Here is a 19,947-nt window from a genome sequence, read left to right as displayed (position 1 = left end):
TACTGTAATCAATTGTACTATAATGTTGGTACTTATAGATTTTTCAGTAATGTAAGTATATCCCATTGCAAAATCAAATAAAAACAGTGAATTGAATACTTATTAACATCACGGATGTTAATATACATTTCTAATATATTTAAGTACATATGTTAAAATCAATCAAGATCAACTTGAACGTGAAATATTCTATCAAATTAATTATCCTTTTTGTTGCCTTTTATAACTACAATAGAAAAATAAGTATGATTAGATTATATTTAATCTCTGCTTCTTTTAATACGTTTGTAATTCTTGACTTATAGTCATTAGAATAGCATCATCTGGATTGGCATAACTAGCTAAATCTGGAACAATTTTAAAAGTAAAACATTTACAATGTAATATATATGTAGCTAAGATATATTATAAAATATCCTTACTCACGATTATGACCTTGCGTGGTATATATTTTGCGTAATAATAATTGCATAAGCCAGAAAATACTTAGCCATACAAGAACACCAACTGAAAAAACTCTAAATGCTATAACACCTCCATATACATCCATTATCCATCCACATAATAAAGTACCACTTGATACACCTATGATTAAAATTTACACTGTGAACCCTTCATTTTCTATATCATATTCAAATTAAATAATATAATGAAGTTTGAATTATACTAACCAATTCCTTCGAAAATAGCACCTATTAATCCTTGTATAGTAGCTTGAGTACCTGGAGGAGTTACTTTGTCACCATAAGATACCATTGTTGGCCAACAGAGACCATATGATGGACCATGCAATATTTCCAATGGTAAAAATAGCCATGGATTTGATATTACACTATATCCCATAAACCTTAAAGAAATTTCTTATTATTATTTAAAAACTATTAACTAACAAATATTTTTTTTTTTTTAGACAAAGTTAATTTTCGAAGCTTACCTTATTGAATAAATGAGTAATACAAGACTCATAATATTTATATGACCAAGTTTTTTCAAAATACTTCCTGATAAGAAATTAAAAGGTAATTCTGCTAAGAAACATTGTATGCCAATCAATAGACCTTGGAGAGTTTTAAGCCATTTTGTTTGTGTAATTGTAGCTAAATTTTCTGTATGCCAAAACAAGAAGTTCCATATTACTCCTGTACACATTCCAGCACCTATGCACCACCATCCAAATACCCATATATTAGCCTCTTTAGTGACAGTTAACAACTCCCTCAGCATTGATGGTTCTTCTTCAGAGCATTCAGGATTTTTCTGTAACGATACTGCTTGCTCCCATTACCTGCCAATTTTGATTCTTTTGATAAATAAGCAGAACTATGCTTCTATAATATGAACTCATATAACTTCAAACACACCTTTCTCAATCTAGCTGACATTATAATGTCAAGAATCATAAACACCAACATGATAAAAAATATACATGTATAATCCTTTTGAATTTGTCCTTCACTAAAAATATCTACCAAGTATCCTGCACTTATACCAAAAATTCCAAATCCAATGCTTCCCCACATCTTTTGTTTACCATAATCATTTCTTCTCTCATTTCCTAAAGTATATAATATTAAGGTACTGTTACATCATAACATAATAAAGTAATATAAACTTTGTAAAGAAAAACTATATGTATCTAGTAATAATACAAACCAAGTAAATTGAAACAAATAGAATCTGCTATGCTAACCACAACAGCCATGCAAATCCAGCTCACTATAGAAGCCCATAAAAATATATGAAATTGATATGTTAAAACTGTTGCGGATACATTATAATTATCAGATTCATGTAATAATTCATTCAAGGCTGGATGTTGACAAGATGCAATACATGAAGTTTTTAATAATTTTCTGCAAGCTGGTGGATGTGTATTTCCATAGGAAAAAGTTACATTAGAAACTCTTAGGTTTGTACAGTTTTTCTCCTAAAATAAATAAAATTCATCAAAAAAATTTACTATGAACTTTTTAAAGATAATTATGTAACAATTAACTTACAGGTAAATCTTTATACATATTAATTGTTGCTACAAAATCGAATGTTTCATTCAAAAAGATATTAGAACTATTCATAGAACAGTATAATGGATTCCATAGACACAGTTCTTCATAAGCTCTTTGAGAAGCTTTACAAGATAGCTAAAAACAAAATATTATAAAGATCTTATTCAAAAGAAGAACTTTATACAATCTTTGCACAGGCTATCTTTATACTAGTACCTGACTTTAATAATAATACCTGACATGTAGGATTATCCGTAGTTTCTGCAGTTGCTATTACAGCGTGCATTATTTCATCAGAAAATCCTTTCTTTGAACATACTTCTAAAAATAAGTCTCCTTCACAAGTAAGAGTAATATTTGCACTTGTTTTAGATTGAGGTATAAAATAAATTGAAAACAGACTTATGGCAAGCAATGCTTGAAATATTAAGAAAAAAGTTTTAGGAAGATTAAATTTATCAGCTAATCCTCCAAACAATGGTTTAGCAATCAAGCCAGATATAGGTAATATTGTATATATTGTACCGACCAAAATTCCAGAGAAACCCAATTGTTTTGCAATTGTAGGTAAAAATGGTAATACTGGTCCAGTAGCTAAAATGAAAAAATGTTTTATTAGAATTAGAATTATCTCGTTCTTAAGTTACATGATACTTACCAGCATTAAATAAGAAATAATGTGCTTTGATAGAAAGAAGATTTTTGTCTATGTTATCAAACATAATGTAAAAGACTATTGTTACTACAATCCGAACTATATAAATTATTTACACTGAAATATTATCCGAACTAATTTATAAATAAAAGATCACATCAGATATAGTACATTGGTGTAAAAATTTAAAAGATAATTAGTAACTTTTGCAATGTTAATTAAAGAGATATAAAGCTTAATATCAATGAAGAATACTAATAACTTCTTATATAAAGTAGATATCCAAGATTTTTGTTAAAAAAAGGAAACTTCCCATTTGATTCTAACAATTATATATTTTTTCTTATGTTACGCACATAATGCAAATAACATAGTGGGAAAAACTTCCTGTTGATTATCAACTTTTTATACGATATCTTATCGTATCATGTAAAGTTTATGTCAGGGTTGTACAAAACTATATCAATTGTATTTTCTTTTTATAATTATCTGTAATTATAAAGATAAATAACCAATATAGTTTAGAAAGATTATGTATTCAATAGAGGTAATTACCTACGTTCGATTAGTTAAAAATATACTTTTATCTACTAAAAGAAAACTATTTATACAGTTTTATTTATATAAAATTATTTATTTCAAAGAATTTAAAAAAAATAGCTGAATGAAAAACAATTGCAAGTACAAGAAATAACTGATAGTTGACAACAGTTTTTGAGCTAAATATTAGATCGTTGAAGCGTTAAATCGTAAAAGAATCGTAAAAGAGATGTGAGAATAATCTCTGGGAAAACGATTTTATATAGAAAAGTAATCTCGACTAACGAACCAGTTATTCATAGGTGCGCTAGTGTCGTTAGTACCCGTATTTTTATGATTCCTTTAATATCACTTGATTATTATGGTTGCGTGAGAGCCAATTACATTAAAACTCTTATCACGCAAATTAATAAGTTGGTAATAACAAAAGTGGTATATTTTTGTTTGAATTTCAGTCAAAGTCATAACTGTGCATTAGCGAGAGCTTTTAACTCTTTACTAACAATCATTTAATCATGTCAAAAGATATGAATATGTATTCACGTTTTATTGAATTATTTATAATACAGTAAAACTGAAGAATTTTTAATCATAATTATTTGTAGATGAGGAATTCCATTTTTAAGAATTATCATCATCATCATTATATAAAGAATTTTCTTATCAAAATTATTTTTCCACAAAAAAAAAAGTATATTTATTCTTGAAAAATAATTATGATAAAAGTTTTATGAATAATGTAGGAACAAAATATAGGACTTGGACTAACTCATTTATCATGAGCAGTAATTTTATAATTATTCATTTTCTTATATCTCACTAATAGCGAAGAAATGTTACATATAATTGCAATAGAACTTCACTTACAATTTAATCGTTCACTTTTTTATATAGTATTTCTATTATTTAATAACATGACAAAAATTATAACGTATTATATCACAAAAATTATTTATTTGAAATTGATACGATTTGATATTATATATACAAACATACAGATATATAATATCTTATAATATTATATTATATTAATGTCAATATATATACATATACATATATATATATATATATATATATATATATATATATATATACATATACACACACGTATACACCGAGTTTATTTATATCATGAACTGCTTGCTTGTATCATTGATTGATTATCTATTTGCATATAGAATTGTTCTCCAAACCACTCTCTATGCATCTCCAAGTAACTGTAAGTAAACATATACCATAGATATATCTTTTTTGTTTAATATTATTACTCGCCTTATTCATTTCAATATTTCGTAAATTACCTGAGGAACATATCTAAGTATTTCATTAGAAGTTTTAATTTTTTATTTGGAATATCAGCAGACTGCAGCAAATCGGGTAGTATTACTGAAATAAAAAAATAAGAAAACAAAAAAGAAAATTAATCTAAATAATAAAAATATTTTACAAGAAATGATTTTTCATATAAATAAATAAACACACCAAATAGACGTGTAAGATGAATAGCACCATAATATGTAGAAGGATTTGGAGTATTATTACCACAAATTGAAGAATCTGGTATTAATCTCCATTTATTCGATTGTTGTAACAAAGCATTAATCTGTGCAGAGGTAATAATAGGCATTCTCAATGTTACACCACGTGGACTAGAACATCTGGAGCTTGTACTTGCTATGCTATTGAAAGAAATTCGTAACCAGTGAAGTTTTATATATATATATATATTCGCATAAATATACTAATGAAAAGAAATACCTTGATAAATTTCCTGGATCTGTTTTAAGATCGTCAAAAGATCGTAATTGTCTATTTTCATCGACAGAACCTACTCTGTATGATCTTAATCTTCGTTTAGAATTTATTGTATTTTTTGAAGTAGACTCCATGTCTTGTTCATGTTCTTGAAATGGGGGCAAATGAGCATATTCGGTATCTTCAAATTCTTCTTTGATTGAAATCTCTACATTTCTTAAAATAATATCAAATATATACATAAGATTTTTTTTAAATAATTGAGATCATAATTAATATCTTTTTGTAGTTGCGAATTTGAGACAAACATTTTTTTACTTACTCGATTGATTCCTCTTTTATCATTTGTACCTGTTCTGCATATAAAAAGGAGGATTTCAAGGTACAGTATTGTTCCCTTTCTTGTCTATATAGTAAAAGATCATGTAATGTGAAGTCAAAATATATACGTAACCCATCTGCTATTTCTCTGCATATGTTTACTTCATTTATTGTTTTTTCTATGGAATTATTTGCTTTATTTCGTTGTGGTTTGTCTGGAATATTTGTTAATTGAGTTGTAGTAAAATGCTGCACCCATGATTCCAGAATGTTTGAAACGGTTGGTTGTGCAGGTAATACAGCTAACTAAAAAATGTCCAGAGATTTTAAAAATAATAAATATAATTGAAATACGTATGCGAGGATACATGAATAGAGATATTACCTTGTTTTTACTAGTGATTAAATCATGATCCAAATCCAAGATTCTTTTCAGGGTGGTACCTATATCAAGATCAACTCCTGGTTTAACACTTGCACCAGACTGACTTCCTCCACCACTACCTTCATCGTCGCTACTTTCACCAACATAGTCTGAACTACTCTCACTATCTTCTTCTGTAATAACTTCCTGTAAGTGGAAAATGTAAAACATATTTTCCAGTCTAACAATATCGTTATCAAAGATAAAAGAATAATACCTCTGTGTCATAATCAGCCTGTTGTCCAGAACTACCATCTTCAGAAGATCCAGTAGTAGCCGAAGTAGCTCTACTGCCACCACTTCGTGCTCTCCGTCGTGGTTCTTGATTTTCTGATTCGTTTAGACGATCTGATAATTTGTGACTTCTTTTCTTACGTTCTCGGCGATATAAGTAGGCTCCCCTTATTTAGATAGATGAATTTTTGAATAAATTTTGAAGAGTGTGAAAAAGTTACAACTACATTTCAGATCTACATAAATAATATTTATGATAAATATTAAGGAATTATAAAATGTTGATTTTTAATGTAGTAGATATATACAGTTGAAGTTGAGCTTTTTGTGCAAGGTCTCTCTGAAGTTGACGATTTTCTTCTGTGTCTTTTAGAACGTATTCTTCTGTTACACATCGATCCCATGAAGAGTTCCATCCCTATATAAAACAAATATCTTAAGATACAACAAAATACAAGTAATGTCGTAATGAACATTTTAAGTTTCTCACTTGAAAATGTATCAAATATTCGACTGCTTTTCTTCCACGTTGATCTTTATTAATTATAACATCTAAGACCTACAAATAGTTATATACACATTATATATTTAACGTATTCTGATAAAGATTTTCCTACCTTAGAATCATATAACACTTTAGCTTTCGTAGGATCAGGCTCATAACAGAGTACTTTTTCACCATCACAAAATTTAAATTTTGGTCCACGCGTCGAAACCATATTGTTATACACGTTTAATAAAAAATATCGTTAAACAAATCGATAAAGCGTTAGCTTACTGTTCAACCATAACCTATTAACTTATTCTAGAAACAAATCAACACGCATTGTTTTCAATTGCAAATGTAGATAATTCCTAAAAATAGAATTTCTACAAATAATTATAATAACTACTAACTTTTCAGCAACCGACAAAACGCGAATGCATATTCATATCTTCTAACACGGCAAAATGATTGTTGACGAAGAATTAAAAACTTTTATTAATCACAGTTATAATCTAACCTTGAGTGAAATTCAAACAAAAATATAATATATTTACACACACACACACACACACACATATATATATATATATCTTGCAATGACATTTACAAAACACATTAAGGTTGTTGTCCGTAGTAGCGTATGTGACTTCAGCGACAGGTATGGACAAAATATGAACTACGAACGTGATAGGGAAATACTATCCCCACTATACGCCTATTCATCGATATGTAAGCTTGTATAGGTTATACCTTCCAATGCGTAGTTTAACAATCAAGTTAGTGTCTGATAGAAATTTTTATATGTAATAAAAATAATAGTGCATCTGACAGAAGGAAGACAAATTCCAGATTATACTTCTCTGAAGATAAATTAATTGAAAAACTTCGTTATTATACAATTTTCGTAAGTGTTCGTAAACTTATACAAATAGCTAAAGCGTATTTAAGTTGCTGTTACTTAGATATTACTTGCGATGAAATATATAATATAAAATATAATATATAAAATCTCGAAATGTACATAACATCTTGTTTAAATAATTATAAAATAGTCGCAAGTATTCATTATTTAAACATACACGTATAAAAAGAGAGAATTACGATATTTACTCGGAATATAAAAAGAAAACTTCTATAACTATCGGAAACTGTCAAGTGTACGTATGCTTGACATTAAATGTAAGCGAATTAAAATTATTTTATATTTAACGTGTTACGAACTATGGAATTTCTAAGCAAATGTACTATTGTTTAAATAGAGATTTTGTTTTGAAATGAGATTTCGTTTTTGTTGATTGAGCGAACGCAACGCGACTCCAAGGTCAATATTTATCCGCGTACGAATATATAAAGTTATTTCATATTCACGTGTTACACTAATATACTATTGTTTAAATATTAGTTTATTGTACTCCGGATATATTATATATTGTTTAAATAATTATAAAATTATCGAAAATTAATAAAGTTGTTTAATCTTAAACGTTTGGAAAGAGCTTCGATGCTTACTCGTTGGAATGTAAAAGAAGACTGAAATGATAAATATCAAAGTCAGTCGAACGTTCGTTTTTGTTGATATTAAATGTTGTCAACGATGTGGAGATCTCAGTTTAATTGTGTATAAATATTAAATTGAAATTATTTTATATTTAACATATATTACGAGCTATGTAATATTTAAACGAATATATGTATTATTTATTAAATATTAGTTTATTGTACTCCGTGTACATTGTATAATTAATTATGAAATTATTTCAAAATTATATATTATATCTAAGATTCTTCATAAAGGACTATCAATCGAAGGCTCATTAAAATGTCTGAATAAGTGAACATGACAAATGAATCAATTTTTAATAGATCTGAAAATCTCAGTATCAGCTTACGCAACAAACAAGGAAACAATCGTCTATTTCGCGTATACAAAAAAATATATCACTCTATTGTTTATATGAAAATCAGTAATGGGAATGAGAGCTTCGTCTCTTTTGCCGCAAAGTTCAAGAGGCGCCACAATACAAAATTTTTTTTTCATGAAAAATGTTGAAAACATCGTTTACGCCAACAGTGAATTCAGACGTAATTCGTGAACGTTTTTAACGAACAAGATTTCATCTTATAAATAAAGGTTTAAGCGAGTACATGGCTTTTACGATTTTCTTTTTTTTTTTTTTTTTTTTTTTTTTTATACTTTTATGCATAAATTATTGTCGAAAAAATATTTTTTACATGGCATTTTTCAAAGAAAATAAATTTTTTTCAAAAATTCGAGAAAAGTCATGTCCTCGTTTAAACTTTTATCTTTACAATGAGAGCTTGTTTATCAAAATCGGTCAAGAATTATGCCTATTGTCATTATAGGCGTAAACTATTACAAAATTAGTGGTGATGAACAGAAGAAAATAAAAACATAATATATGATTATAAAGAGACGAGTAAAAGCGAGTGTCTTTCCGTGTCGTCGTAGTTGGGTTCTTACCGACGGAGTACGTAAGAAAGTGAGGGAAGGAGAAAGAGAGAGATGGAGGGAGAGAGAGAAAGAGAGAGAAGATGAACGCGGATTGGTGTAGCGGAAAAGGAGGGCAAAGAGTGGGGGAAACATCCTGGCACTCTTTGCGCGCGTTTGTGAAACTTGTTAGTCGCGTCGTCGCGTAGTAGTGGTGCGTACTTATATGCGAAGTGAGGTTACATTAAAGAAAGAGAAAGAGCGAGAGAGAGAGAGAGAGAGAGAGAGAGAGAGAGAGAGAGAGAGAGAGAGAGAGAGAGAGAGAGAGAGAACGGTAAAAGAAAAGACGACGGGACTCGAAAACGTAACGCGACCAGAAGTTCGCTTTTGTTTCGCCGTGTATATACGACAAAATAGCTGATGTCACAAAAAGAGAGGAAAAACGAAGGTGAATATAAGGTGTTTGATCTAATTATATTGAAAATATAGAAAGTGTTATCATCGATGAAACCACCCATCATTGGGTGGGATACTTCCGAAGTATTATTTTCAATAAATTTGTCGTCAATAGATCTGCGCCGGGCAAACAGGTAGTTGTTGCGAGAGTAGGACGCCGTTACTGAGTCCGTAACTTTCATCGTAGTTGAGGACTTAGAAAGAAAATCTGTGTCATCGCTATTATCATCATCATCATCATCATCATCATCATCATCATTATCATCATCGTCATATTTATTATTATCGACGTTGAAGAAAGAAAAGGAAAGGAAAGGAAGTGTGCACGATTAACGGCGAAGAGGACGAAGAAGCGATTTTTGAATCGCGTTGCAGGTAAGAGTTTATGTTATTCGAACGTGTAGATCTATTTCAACCGTCGTCGTATGGCTACTAGCGGTGGGTAGGGTCACATACAAATGTATTTTCGTCTCTTGATTTTTCGTTTAGTCGTAACCTTTTTTTGATCTATTACGCACGACATAATTTTCCAATATTCGTTCGTACGTTTTTAGTGACATGCGTCTAGAACATTGCGTTCTATTTTTTTTTTTCTTTCTTTTTCTTTCCTTTTTTTTTTCTTTTCATCGTTAGAAACGCATACTTTTCCTTTTGTACTACATACGCGACGACAGTGGCCATTCTTATCGAATTTTCCAAAGTCGTCATTTCTACGTCGTCCATTAAAATAACCTTCTTTTGATTTTATTATACGATTCGATACGATCTTTATCGACCTAATATCGTTTACTCATTGTTATCATAATTATACTCGTTTCAAAATTATGCGTGATGTTAAAAAATTTTTGCGTGACATATTAAGATAACACGCTCGGGTTAATAGTCACATTTTTTGAGATATGCGTGCAGGTATTTATACGCGAGCAAAAGTATTACAATATTTTACAATAATATTATGAGCCTTAAATGGAGTCATAGTTTCAATCAAGAAATTTAACGATCAACAAGATATTTTTTTTTTATTTTCAAAGTTCCTTTTCATTATTCTTAATATTACGATTACATACGTTACAAAACGAATATCTATGATTGGACGACGATTGATTGATCGAAGATCGTTAAGCGTATTCAAACGGTATATTTGATACATCATAGTATCATCCTTAACGCGCATGTCTCATATCATATATATATATATATATATATCTGTCCGTACATCACATAAAAGAGTTACGTGTTACGGCAATCTTTCAATAATACGAGGCATAGATCGTACTCATCATTCCTTATTTTTGACTTATATGACTTCATACCATAAGGTAACATTAAATTATTTCATTTTATATCTCTTTTACTAGACATGAACATTATAAAGTGTCAAATAAAAAGAATCAAATAAAAAGAAAAAAGATTCGACGACACTTTTATTTTCGATTCGTAAAGATGTAAATATCCATCGGAGATTCTGATTGGTCGAAATTGGCGCTCAATATGTCGGTCGTAGGATTGGTTAGAAAACGAAAAGAAAAATGGCCGACTTTAAAGGGTTCGTTTTACTTTTTTTTCTTTCTCTTTCTTTTTCCATTTTTCATTTTATTTTTTGTTTCTTTGTGATACATCTAATTAACGATTACTCAACTGTATCTCATCAGACGTGCTCCATTGTCGATCCTCTTCCCTTATCTCATCGACGCAACGCGTTCACGCCTTTTACGCCCGTACGATAGCACGTAATCGATCGGGGCGGTGTTTTCTCATATTCATCTCGTGTTCCTTCGTCGTCGATCGTCGTCAAAACCATCCTATCGAGGTATGTATGTACATACATACTCGATACGTACTTACTTACGTCAAACCAAAGGACGAGACGAAATGTATCGATCTCGAAGAAGCTTTTTCTTTCTAATCTCTAATTCACATACCTATCGACCGACGAATCCGTCTCTACGTCGCGCTTTTTCTCAAACGCTCATCCATCGAAACGACAATCTTCTTTTATTTCTTTATTTCTTTACTTATTTTCCTTGTAAATAAATTAATACGGTGTCTTATTTTTTTATATACGTATAGACAGTGAATATCGTATAACGTGATCATTTGAACGGATTATTAAATAAAATTTTATTATAGATATATATATATATATTTCTTTATTCTCTCAGTGAGTGCTACGCACAAATTTATTTTTATACTTTTTGTAATTTATTTATCGTTTTCTTTGAATCTTTAAATCGGTTAGATTTTGAAATGTGCGGAGGTGGACTCCTACGTGATGATCACTCCTATATATACATATATATCTGCTGCACTCCATTTAGCGCTTGGGACTTATTAGTGACGTAACGCGTTAATTCGTACGTAGTAAATAGTTTTTTAACGTCGGTGGTACAACGTTATTAGGATAATCACTTCGAACAATTCACACGATTTTATTTCATCGATAAATTGTGAACGTTACATCATTGACCTCATTAAAATCTTTATTTTTTTCATTTTCGGTAATATGTAATATTATTGAACTCCATTCCCTATTCTATCTGATTCTTCTACGTATTATTGTTCGATCCTAAACATTTTTTTTTTTTAGATATTAAAAATAAACAGAAAGAATGGATCAAGGATTTCCTGGTCAACATACGACAACAACCACCGTCACTACTACGACGACCACCATTCAACCTAATGTACGATTTGATCCATCTTATGTGAGAACATTACCGGGTATTCTCAAAATTGTTCAAGTGGTAAATATAGTATTCCTATGTATGCACAGCACGAGCAAAATCTTTCCGTCCAATTAACTGTTTCCTCTCTTTCAGATATTAAATCTCTTGGGATTCATATGCATCACTGTTTCGATTTATAGTAGCCACAGTCGAGGAGGATGGTTCAATACCGTGGCTATGGGTGGCTTTTGGTTCACCGGTGTTCTCCTTGTTCTTTATTTATTCCATATTGTTGAGAAGTTCTCCAAAATTCCATGGTTAAAGATCGTAAGCTTTCTATTTCATTAATTTTTCTTTCGTGAAATTTCTTGTATTTTTATTGAGAAAAAAAAAGAGAGAGAGAGAAAAAATTGTTATCTTTACTTTATCATTGTTTCATTATAATGACTCATATCAAAGCATTTAGGTTATCGACGCCTTTACGATTTTACTAAAATAATATTTCGTATGAAACGTGCCGTAACCAATTATCTCTCTCTCTCTCTCTCTCTCTCTCTCTCTCTCTCTCTCTCTCTCTCTCTCTCTCTCTCTCTCTCACTCACTCTCCCTTCTCTTTCTTTTTCTCTTTATCTTTCTCTCTCTCTCTCTCTCTCTCTCTTTCTCTCTTAAAGTGATCTCTCAAGTGAAAGCACGTTGGAAAGTTTAGACAAATTATTTATAGACGTACAATTATAAGAGAATAAAAGAAATATATGTTTTATGCTTTATATAAATTAAATATTGTTTTATATAACTTACATTAAAAAAATGATATGCTATTTTACTTTTGATAATTCAAGAGGTCGATGATCTCTTTCTCCTTATATAGATAAAATTAAAATAACATTTTTTAGTTTTATTTTCATCATGTTAATATTTCTTCATAGGAATTCATATTCTGTTCGATTTGGACGGTGTTTTATCTTTTGGCTGCTTCTTTAGCAGCTGATTACGGCCGGGTTTCTGAATCTTTCGCCGTTGCAGCGGTGAGGAAATTTATATATATATATATATATATATATATATATATATATATATATATCAAATCATTTAAAAAAATCAACAGATTATTTCTACGTTCCTCATTTTCTCTTTTCTTTCTTATTTACAGTTCTTCGGTTTTTGTGCCATGGTAGTGTATGGTTATGACGCTTGGTTGAAGTTCAATGCAGCGAGAAGCGGAGCTTTGGCTCAGGGTCAACATATGCCAAAACAAGTTTCAACCGTTACCAGTCCCGCGTATTAATTTTTATAGGTATATGTTAATATATCTGTAGTAGTTGATGACGAATGAAAAGCATGAAGTCATCGAAAGAGAGCATGAAGTCACGATTTTCAACACGAATCTCCTTGGACGATCTATAATATTGGATTGATCATTCGCGAATGATCATCATCGATGTAGAAGATGTCTTTTTTTTTCTATTTTACACGATATTAGTATTAAGTTATAATAAGTTATCATTCGTTTATTTAACTCATTCGAATCTCCATTGTCGTGTCTGATGAAAAGATACGACGCGTTGTTCGATGCTGTATAGTTGAAGCGAGTATACAAGCACAAAGCTCTTTATTGTGTCGCTTTTTTTCGTTCTAAGATGTCTGAGCTTCAAGCCTTTAATTCCTTGAAAGTTTTCAAGGACAGTATATAATATTTAAATATCTATTTAAAAAATTAATATTAATTCTACAAATGGAATGATTTTAGTGTTCTTATCATATAGCCAAGACTAACTTTTATCCGTCTTATTAATATATTTTTTTTTCTATCTTCATATTCCGCGCGCGTGTCGTACAATGAATAATTATTATTAAATACGGCGACATCTGTGAACTTGCCGATGACCAAACTTTTTTTTTAAAGAAATTCGCGCTTATTCACAAAGCTGTGAGCGTAGGGAACACAAGTTATTAAGTTTAGCGATAATATCGACCATCGATTGTTAATGTTTAGATGATATTTAATGTTGTTTATTTGAATCAGCAGAGTTGATCGTTGTTCGTTGTTTTTTAAAGCAATATCTATAAAATCGAATATTTACGTACATCGTACAAACGAGCACATATCCTTGTTTTTTATACTCATCGTATACGTAGACTTTTTTAAATATGTCCTCTTCACGCTATGGGCAATATAAAGTATATATGTATGTATGTATCTATACATATGCTAGTTTCACCGCATATCGTAAAATGTTACGCTTATGAGATCAACCATAATTGAATGTTGCTTTACGATACGCCTTATCATATCAGCATCTTGACGAGTCATCGTTTAGACTTGTCAAGAAAATATTATTTTAAATACGCTTAGCGTTTTTATAAAAAAGGCGTTGCCTTATAGTAAGTACTTACGTAAAATATTATGCGAATCATTTATAAAAAAACGTTGACCAAATAATCCCAATATATATATATATATATATAATCGTTACGAATAAATTAGTTAATTGTTTCACGTTACTCATACCGTGATTCATACGATCACGTTAAAATTGTGTGCGTAGAATGCGTTGTAAACTATATTTTTATTACTTTTTATTCGATCGACTCGATACAGGTACATCATATGTATAAATATATATACGTCGTAGATATATTAAACTAAATAACTAATTTATTAATCTTCAGCGATGTGAATGCGTGTATGACGGCGAAGCGTAGAAGGTGTGGGGGGAAGGTATAAATCGACGAAAATAAAATCAATCGGATGAAAACACTTTTTCAAATCTAAAGGGGTAAACACGCATCCTTTGGCGTTTCTGTCCCAACCACAATTCGCTCTCTCCCTTTTCACGGATTTAATATGCTCCGATCGCAAGAGAGGTTTTTATAAAAGTACATATATATATATATATGTATGTATATACGTATATATGTAATATATATATATAAAAATACATAGTGTTATTTCTAGAGTTATAACGTTGGATTTTTAAAGAAAAGTCGAGAGTATAGTCTTTTACGAAAATCGATTAAGTAGTTAGAGTTTTTCTATTTTCATAAGCGTTTGATTGAACGATACCGATTTCTATATCTCTCGAATAGTCTTTCGTAGACTTAAGCATATATGAAAATCTGGATCATCAGTTCCCGTACGTAGGTCGAGGACGACGTGCCTGTTTCTTACCCATATTAGAAAGATCAATGGTTTTGCCATCAGGTAGCACTAATTTGTTCTCTTGATAATCGACAAAGCCATTCTCCTCTTCTTCCTCCTTTTGTTCCTCGTCACACTTAATTCCAGTCTCGTAGGTGTATTCCCGTCTAACTCCATCCGGGTCGACGTATCCATATTTACCACGAGTTATGCAATCGGTGCCAATGATCTCTTCCTTGTAAGAACCGTCGTCGTTCTCGAAGCCCCAGGTGATTGAACCGTCGGCATTGTCGTTACGATATCGTCTTATTATCTGTGCCATTATGAAAATACAAAGAGAATGTAAAGAAAATTTAACGATCTAGAGTCAAGGTATATAAGTACCTGTTGAATCATTAACGAGGACTCACCTGTGCTACTGGCTTCTTTCCACGGGAATCATAAATCTGTGTAGGTTTAGATGGTTTAGGTGTTCCTCTTATCTGATCCCTAAATGGTGATTCCTCAACAATTGGTTGTTTTCTTGGTTTCGTTGGTTTTGGTGTTGTTCGATATTGGAAAGGAGGAGCCGGCGGTAATGCACCTCTACCACTTGGCACTGGAGATGCCGATTGATAAGGACGTCCTGGGCCAGACGATTGTGATATTGCCGATGGACCACTTGGTCTTTGTGAATCACTCGGACCTGTATTACCGGCCGATCTTGAAATATTTTCATCGCTAATTTCTTCCTCATCCTCATCTGGTTCCAAGCTATGATCGTCCTGATGTTCATGATCACGAGATATCTCGTGTGAACGTTCTTCCTCTTCGCTATCCTCTTTCACTGGTTTTACCTGCTGAGGATAATTCGGTATTGATGCGATCGTTGGTAGGCCTGGTCTATTGAGTCTTGCAACTGGGAAGGAACCTGTTGTTTGGCCATCGTCCGCTCCTCCTCTAGGTCTGACGATAAAAAGGAATTAGAATTAATAATGATTTCGTCCTTTATTATTTCTTTTTTTATTCGGAGTTATTAACATAACTTACGGATCTATAAAAAAAAATAAATAAATAAATAAATATCGACAACTTCTGTACATTTATTTATATCGATTATATATACATATATATAATATTCTGTTATAGATTAATTTAACTAGCATATATGGTACCTGAACGTAATTGGACGACGTATTCGTTGATTTGCAAAAACTGATTGCGAAGGTGCACTTGGTCGTGCTATCGGTAACCTCTGATATCGTGCAGATCGAATAGCTGTCGGTAGAAATTGTCCTCTTTGTGGGCTACCACCAGCTCCTCCATCCGTAAACTGTGTCGAAGCGAGTCCAACGACGCACGCCAACAACTAGATGAGAATTAAAAAAACAAATACACAATTCGTGTTAATTTTTCTTTTTATTTTTTTCCCCATATTTCTCTCTCTCTCTCTCTCTCTCTCTCTCTCTCTCTCTCTCTCTCTCTCTCTCTCTCTCTCTCTCTCTCTTTTTCTTCAGAAAATATTTCCAGCTTCGAGCAGCTAGAATTCATTTCAGGTTAATCTAGTTTGCAGGTATGCGGTGGCTATAGCTCAGCACTGCACGCAGCATCAGAAGAAAAAAAACATTCTAGATATATCTCGTACTTTCAATTCAACATTTATTTACTTTTACATTTTTCATGCTGTTTCTTTTTTTTTTTGTGCATTTACTTTCTTTTTTTTGCCGTATTTTTCTTTTCTTTTTTATTCGTCTTTTATTTTTTTAATTTTTTTTTTCCTTCATAGTCCTCAACGAGTTTTCTACGATAGTTGTTTTATACGGGAAGTTGTAGGTACGAGTGATCGACTTAAATGTCAGTCGATTAAACGGTAATGTCTATAACCGCGTATAAAAGAGAATGCGTCGCCATACACGCATGTGTTACATGACATCGTCTGGCCCACCAGTCGAATCACTTTCTCTTTTCTTCATGGTACTGCTCATTTCATATATTCGTTAAACTTTCTCATCGTAATTGCGATACCTGATATGTGCTTGTTCTTATCTCATCGATTATGTTCTTTACAAGGTTATTTTTTTATATTTAAGACATTTTGATGGTTAAAAAAAAAAGAAAAAGAAGAAAAAGAAATGATATATAGCCCAACGTTTCTCGATTCTTTTGCCATGCATATTTGTTTATAATGATATCGCCCAATACATTTGTTTGTAATAGCATCACGATCCAAATATTTATAATATAACATTCTTTAGTTCCTGATAAACTGGAATCACTGTATATTATTTTTAAAAAATATAGATGTTCATTAATCGCTATCCTCGCTTTGTTCTGAAGTAGTGGTCCATTATAAAATTTAATGCGCTTCTTTATTGGTTGAGGAATATTGATAATATATCTATATCTTATATAATTTAAATATTAAGAAACTCGTTTTTAATGAGTACAACGATATCTTAGTCGATTGAACGTCGTTTATATCATATTTTCGTTTTATATCATAATCGATACTTTCAAATTATTAGATTAATATAATCAATCGAATTCATCTAAAATTACAAGATAAAGAACCAGCTTCGAATCACGTTACTTGTTACACAAGTAACTTTCTTCTAGTATCAATTACATTTCGAAATACACATCGATTTTCGTTGTTCATTTGAAAAAAAGAAAAAGAAAAGGAAAACCATACATCTTCCTTTCTTAGAAGAAATATATTCAAGTTTGGTATGTAAATAGATCAAAGTGAGAAAGTGTACATCGTGATTTAGTAAAACCGATAAATAGAGCTCGACGAGGGAAGCATGGAAAATTAAGTAGAGAAAGGTTGAGTTTCGTGAAAAGAGATAATCGGCTCTTTGAATTTGAGTCACGTAGTATTACGTCAAAATGGTGAGAGGAACATAAAATCGAAGAGTGTGTTAACAGTATATAATAAGAAACATATAATCTTTTTTTTCTTCCTTTTTTTTTTAGATTTTATATACCGATTTCCGGACTCGCAGTATATTCTAACAATTTCCGTAGTATAATAATAGTATTAATAAAAAATCCGTTTACAACTTTCTTAACGGACGCTTTCACTCCGGCATCCATACATTTTCGTCCACTGGCCGAAAGCATTCGACTTCGCATGCATCTTACCGGCCGATCTCGTTTTGATTTTCTTATTCTTGCCAATTACTTTTTCTTTTCCACTTTCATGTATACTAACGTTTGTAGAATAACATCTGCAAGTAAATATATTTTTCTAGAAATCAATGCTTTATTCTTAGACGATTTTTCACCGATCGTACATAGGTAATTTGATCTATCATTGCGTAATATGATCATACAAAATGGCGGGACTATAAAAGATGTCAGGATATTTGAATAGATCAAATTTTTTAAGAAAATAATTCCCTTTTCTCGTTGCTATATATGTTAAATATTGATTTGTTTTCTCTTTGTACATATATTTGTCCACCTATATGAAATTAATTTGTAAATTTTATTATTGAGGATCACAAAATCCTAACACTCACAGATTCGCAAATTTTTAAATTACGTTTCTTGTTTTAGGACAAGTTTAAAACGGACAAGAATGTATGGTATGGAAAAAATTGGATAAAAAAAAATATGACATTGAGATTATTAAAAATTCTATGATTAATATGATTAATATTTCAATTTGTTTAATATAGAGTGCTAGGACCAAAGAATCGAAGAGGGCTCCACTTGTTCATTTCTATGTTCGATCATCTTTTGTCTAGAGAATTAATGCGTAAGATTTGAAATTTGAAAAGAAAAAAGTAACGAACGTATCCTTTGTAAAATGTTGAACGACGGGAACGTTTTCACAGCGTAATTAACATCTTGAGAGCAACACAATCGAATCCACTCGAATATATATATATATATATGAATTCGAAAAATATTCACGTCGTTGTAATCAATTTCCTTCGAATTGGACGTTGAATACCTTCTCAACGTATGTACACCGATCTGAACGATATAAACGCAAGCGGATTGGATAAAAAATCAAGATGGCGAACATTGAAGGGACACGAGAATCGCGTTATAATAAGGGCACCGTTTTAATTGGGCTAGTTAAACGGTTATAAATAAAATATAACGATATTACAGGTACTCACGATCACCGCGACGCGCATGGTCGTGTCTTGTTTCGCAATGGTGGGCACACTGGGTGTGGTGCCGGTGCGTTTATGCTTGACACTACCGCGAACGACTCCCCGTCTCCGCGTTCTTATACTTATATCCCCCTTTAAATTCCTACGGTACGGCTAACGTAGGCCAACTTTCCATCAGGTAGCAGAAATTGTTTCGCTCGTTCTCGTGACATGAACTATACAAGTAATTATAGTATTGGACACTGTAAGAGACTTTGCTATAGATCATTGCTTTTCATCTCCTTTTCACAATGATCGATGAATCGAAGGAACCATCGAATTATTTTGTACGTTAGATCAAATCGAAAATGAATTTCGTAATTTGTTTTTCGATTTAAATATAAATTTCACCGAGATACGAGCTGTATGCTAAATCTTAAGAAATGAAAGTGCAGCATCTTCGTGACGATCGAGAGAGAAACGACGATCCGGCTGACTTCGATTCCCGTCTACGATGAGTAGGGAGACCGTTCGAGTCTCGCGTTCAAGGTCAGTGCCGGGGTCGAAGAAGGCTGTTCCGATCTTCGCAACGTGATGCCAGCTAGTCTTTATATTCATGCGACCTTAATGCAGAACAGGGAGATGCATTTAAGTCAATTTGTACTTTCACAATTCACGATATAACACGTACGAAGGTGTTGCACAGAAAACGCGAGTATACTCTAGA

General features: G+C 31.5%; 4 protein-coding genes across 11 annotated transcripts; 1 reads left to right on the top strand and 3 right to left on the bottom strand.

Moving 5' to 3' along the window:
- Positions 1–260: 260 nt before the first annotated feature.
- Positions 261–3,035, bottom strand: LOC122628176 (major facilitator superfamily domain-containing protein 6). 2 transcript variants are annotated; one of them, XM_043810152.1, is made up of 9 exons: positions 2,665–3,035; positions 2,242–2,600; positions 2,001–2,141; positions 1,654–1,927; positions 1,362–1,555; positions 935–1,257; positions 672–847; positions 423–585; positions 261–347 (listed from the first exon to the last, which is right to left on the bottom strand). In XM_043810152.1, the coding sequence occupies exons 1-9, from the start codon at positions 2,726–2,728 to the stop codon at positions 338–340; spliced, it is 1,704 nt and encodes a 567-aa protein (XP_043666087.1). In that variant the 5' UTR covers positions 2,729–3,035; the 3' UTR covers positions 261–337. The 2 variants fall into 2 exon arrangements, with proteins under 2 accessions (XP_043666087.1, XP_043666086.1); XM_043810151.1 differs by having other exon boundaries at positions 427–585; positions 2,665–3,031.
- A 1,223-nt stretch (positions 3,036–4,258) lies between these two features.
- Positions 4,259–6,902, bottom strand: LOC122628177 (male-specific lethal 3 homolog). 3 transcript variants are annotated; one of them, XM_043810155.1, is made up of 10 exons: positions 6,553–6,902; positions 6,426–6,494; positions 6,244–6,353; positions 5,919–6,102; positions 5,663–5,848; positions 5,279–5,583; positions 4,960–5,172; positions 4,744–4,880; positions 4,503–4,587; positions 4,259–4,418 (listed from the first exon to the last, which is right to left on the bottom strand). In XM_043810155.1, the coding sequence occupies exons 1-10, from the start codon at positions 6,652–6,654 to the stop codon at positions 4,331–4,333; spliced, it is 1,479 nt and encodes a 492-aa protein (XP_043666090.1). In that variant the 5' UTR covers positions 6,655–6,902; the 3' UTR covers positions 4,259–4,330. The 3 variants fall into 3 exon arrangements, with proteins under 3 accessions (XP_043666090.1, XP_043666088.1, XP_043666091.1); XM_043810153.1 differs by having other exon boundaries at positions 4,684–4,880; positions 6,553–6,896; XM_043810156.1 differs by lacking the exon at positions 6,426–6,494 and having other exon boundaries at positions 4,684–4,880; positions 6,553–6,897.
- A 2,079-nt stretch (positions 6,903–8,981) lies between these two features.
- Positions 8,982–14,767, top strand: LOC122628179 (CKLF-like MARVEL transmembrane domain-containing protein 4). Of its 5 annotated transcripts, none has more exons than XM_043810158.1 (6): positions 8,987–9,319; positions 9,443–9,702; positions 11,915–12,071; positions 12,147–12,320; positions 12,920–13,018; positions 13,144–14,767. In XM_043810158.1, the coding sequence occupies exons 3-6, from the start codon at positions 11,937–11,939 to the stop codon at positions 13,276–13,278; spliced, it is 543 nt and encodes a 180-aa protein (XP_043666093.1). In that variant the 5' UTR covers positions 8,987–9,319; positions 9,443–9,702; positions 11,915–11,936; the 3' UTR covers positions 13,279–14,767. The 5 variants fall into 5 exon arrangements, with proteins under 5 accessions (XP_043666097.1, XP_043666093.1, XP_043666094.1 ...); XM_043810159.1 differs by having other exon boundaries at positions 8,987–9,330; XM_043810162.1 differs by lacking the exon at positions 9,443–9,702 and having other exon boundaries at positions 8,982–9,319.
- LOC122628178 lies at positions 14,662–19,431 on the bottom strand. The gene is given in 5 exon segments (XM_043810157.1): positions 14,662–15,445; positions 15,543–16,077; positions 16,287–16,480; positions 19,245–19,391; positions 19,393–19,431. Coding segments are annotated over 5 exon segments (1,227 nt in total). The 5' UTR covers positions 19,417–19,431; the 3' UTR covers positions 14,662–15,118.
- Between the last annotated feature and the right edge of the window lie 516 nt (positions 19,432–19,947).

This window comes from Vespula pensylvanica, chromosome 3 (assembly GCF_014466175.1).
Source record: "Vespula pensylvanica isolate Volc-1 chromosome 3, ASM1446617v1, whole genome shotgun sequence".
In the NCBI taxonomy this organism is placed as follows: domain Eukaryota; kingdom Metazoa; phylum Arthropoda; class Insecta; order Hymenoptera; family Vespidae; genus Vespula; species Vespula pensylvanica.
The sequence above is the reverse complement of the archived record's forward strand: the minus strand, read 5'-3'. Positions and strand labels throughout refer to the sequence as shown.

Excerpts from the sequence above, each read along its gene's own strand:
- LOC122628176 (XM_043810151.1), bottom strand. The coding sequence starts at position 2,728 with ATGTTTGATAACATAGACAAAAATCTTCTTTCTATCAAAGCACATTAT. Across the intron at positions 2,142-2,241 it reads CGGATAATCCTACATGTCAG|CTATCTTGTAAAGCTTCTCA; the intron begins GTATTATTATTA and ends TTTTGTTTTTAG. Across the intron at positions 1,928-2,000 it reads ATATGTATAAAGATTTACCT|GAGAAAAACTGTACAAACCT; the intron begins GTAAGTTAATTG and ends TATTTATTTTAG.
- LOC122628177 (XM_043810153.1), bottom strand. The coding sequence starts at position 6,654 with ATGGTTTCGACGCGTGGACCAAAATTTAAATTTTGTGATGGTGAAAAA. Across the intron at positions 6,103-6,243 it reads CAAAAAGCTCAACTTCAACT|GGGAGCCTACTTATATCGCC; the intron begins GTATATATCTAC and ends TATCTAAATAAG. Across the intron at positions 4,881-4,959 it reads GATCCAGGAAATTTATCAAG|CATAGCAAGTACAAGCTCCA; the intron begins GTATTTCTTTTC and ends TTCTTTCAATAG.
- LOC122628179 (XM_043810162.1), top strand. The coding sequence starts at position 11,937 with ATGGATCAAGGATTTCCTGGTCAACATACGACAACAACCACCGTCACT. Across the intron at positions 12,072-12,146 it reads TTCTCAAAATTGTTCAAGTG|ATATTAAATCTCTTGGGATT; the intron begins GTAAATATAGTA and ends CCTCTCTTTCAG. Across the intron at positions 13,019-13,143 it reads AATCTTTCGCCGTTGCAGCG|TTCTTCGGTTTTTGTGCCAT; the intron begins GTGAGGAAATTT and ends TCTTATTTACAG.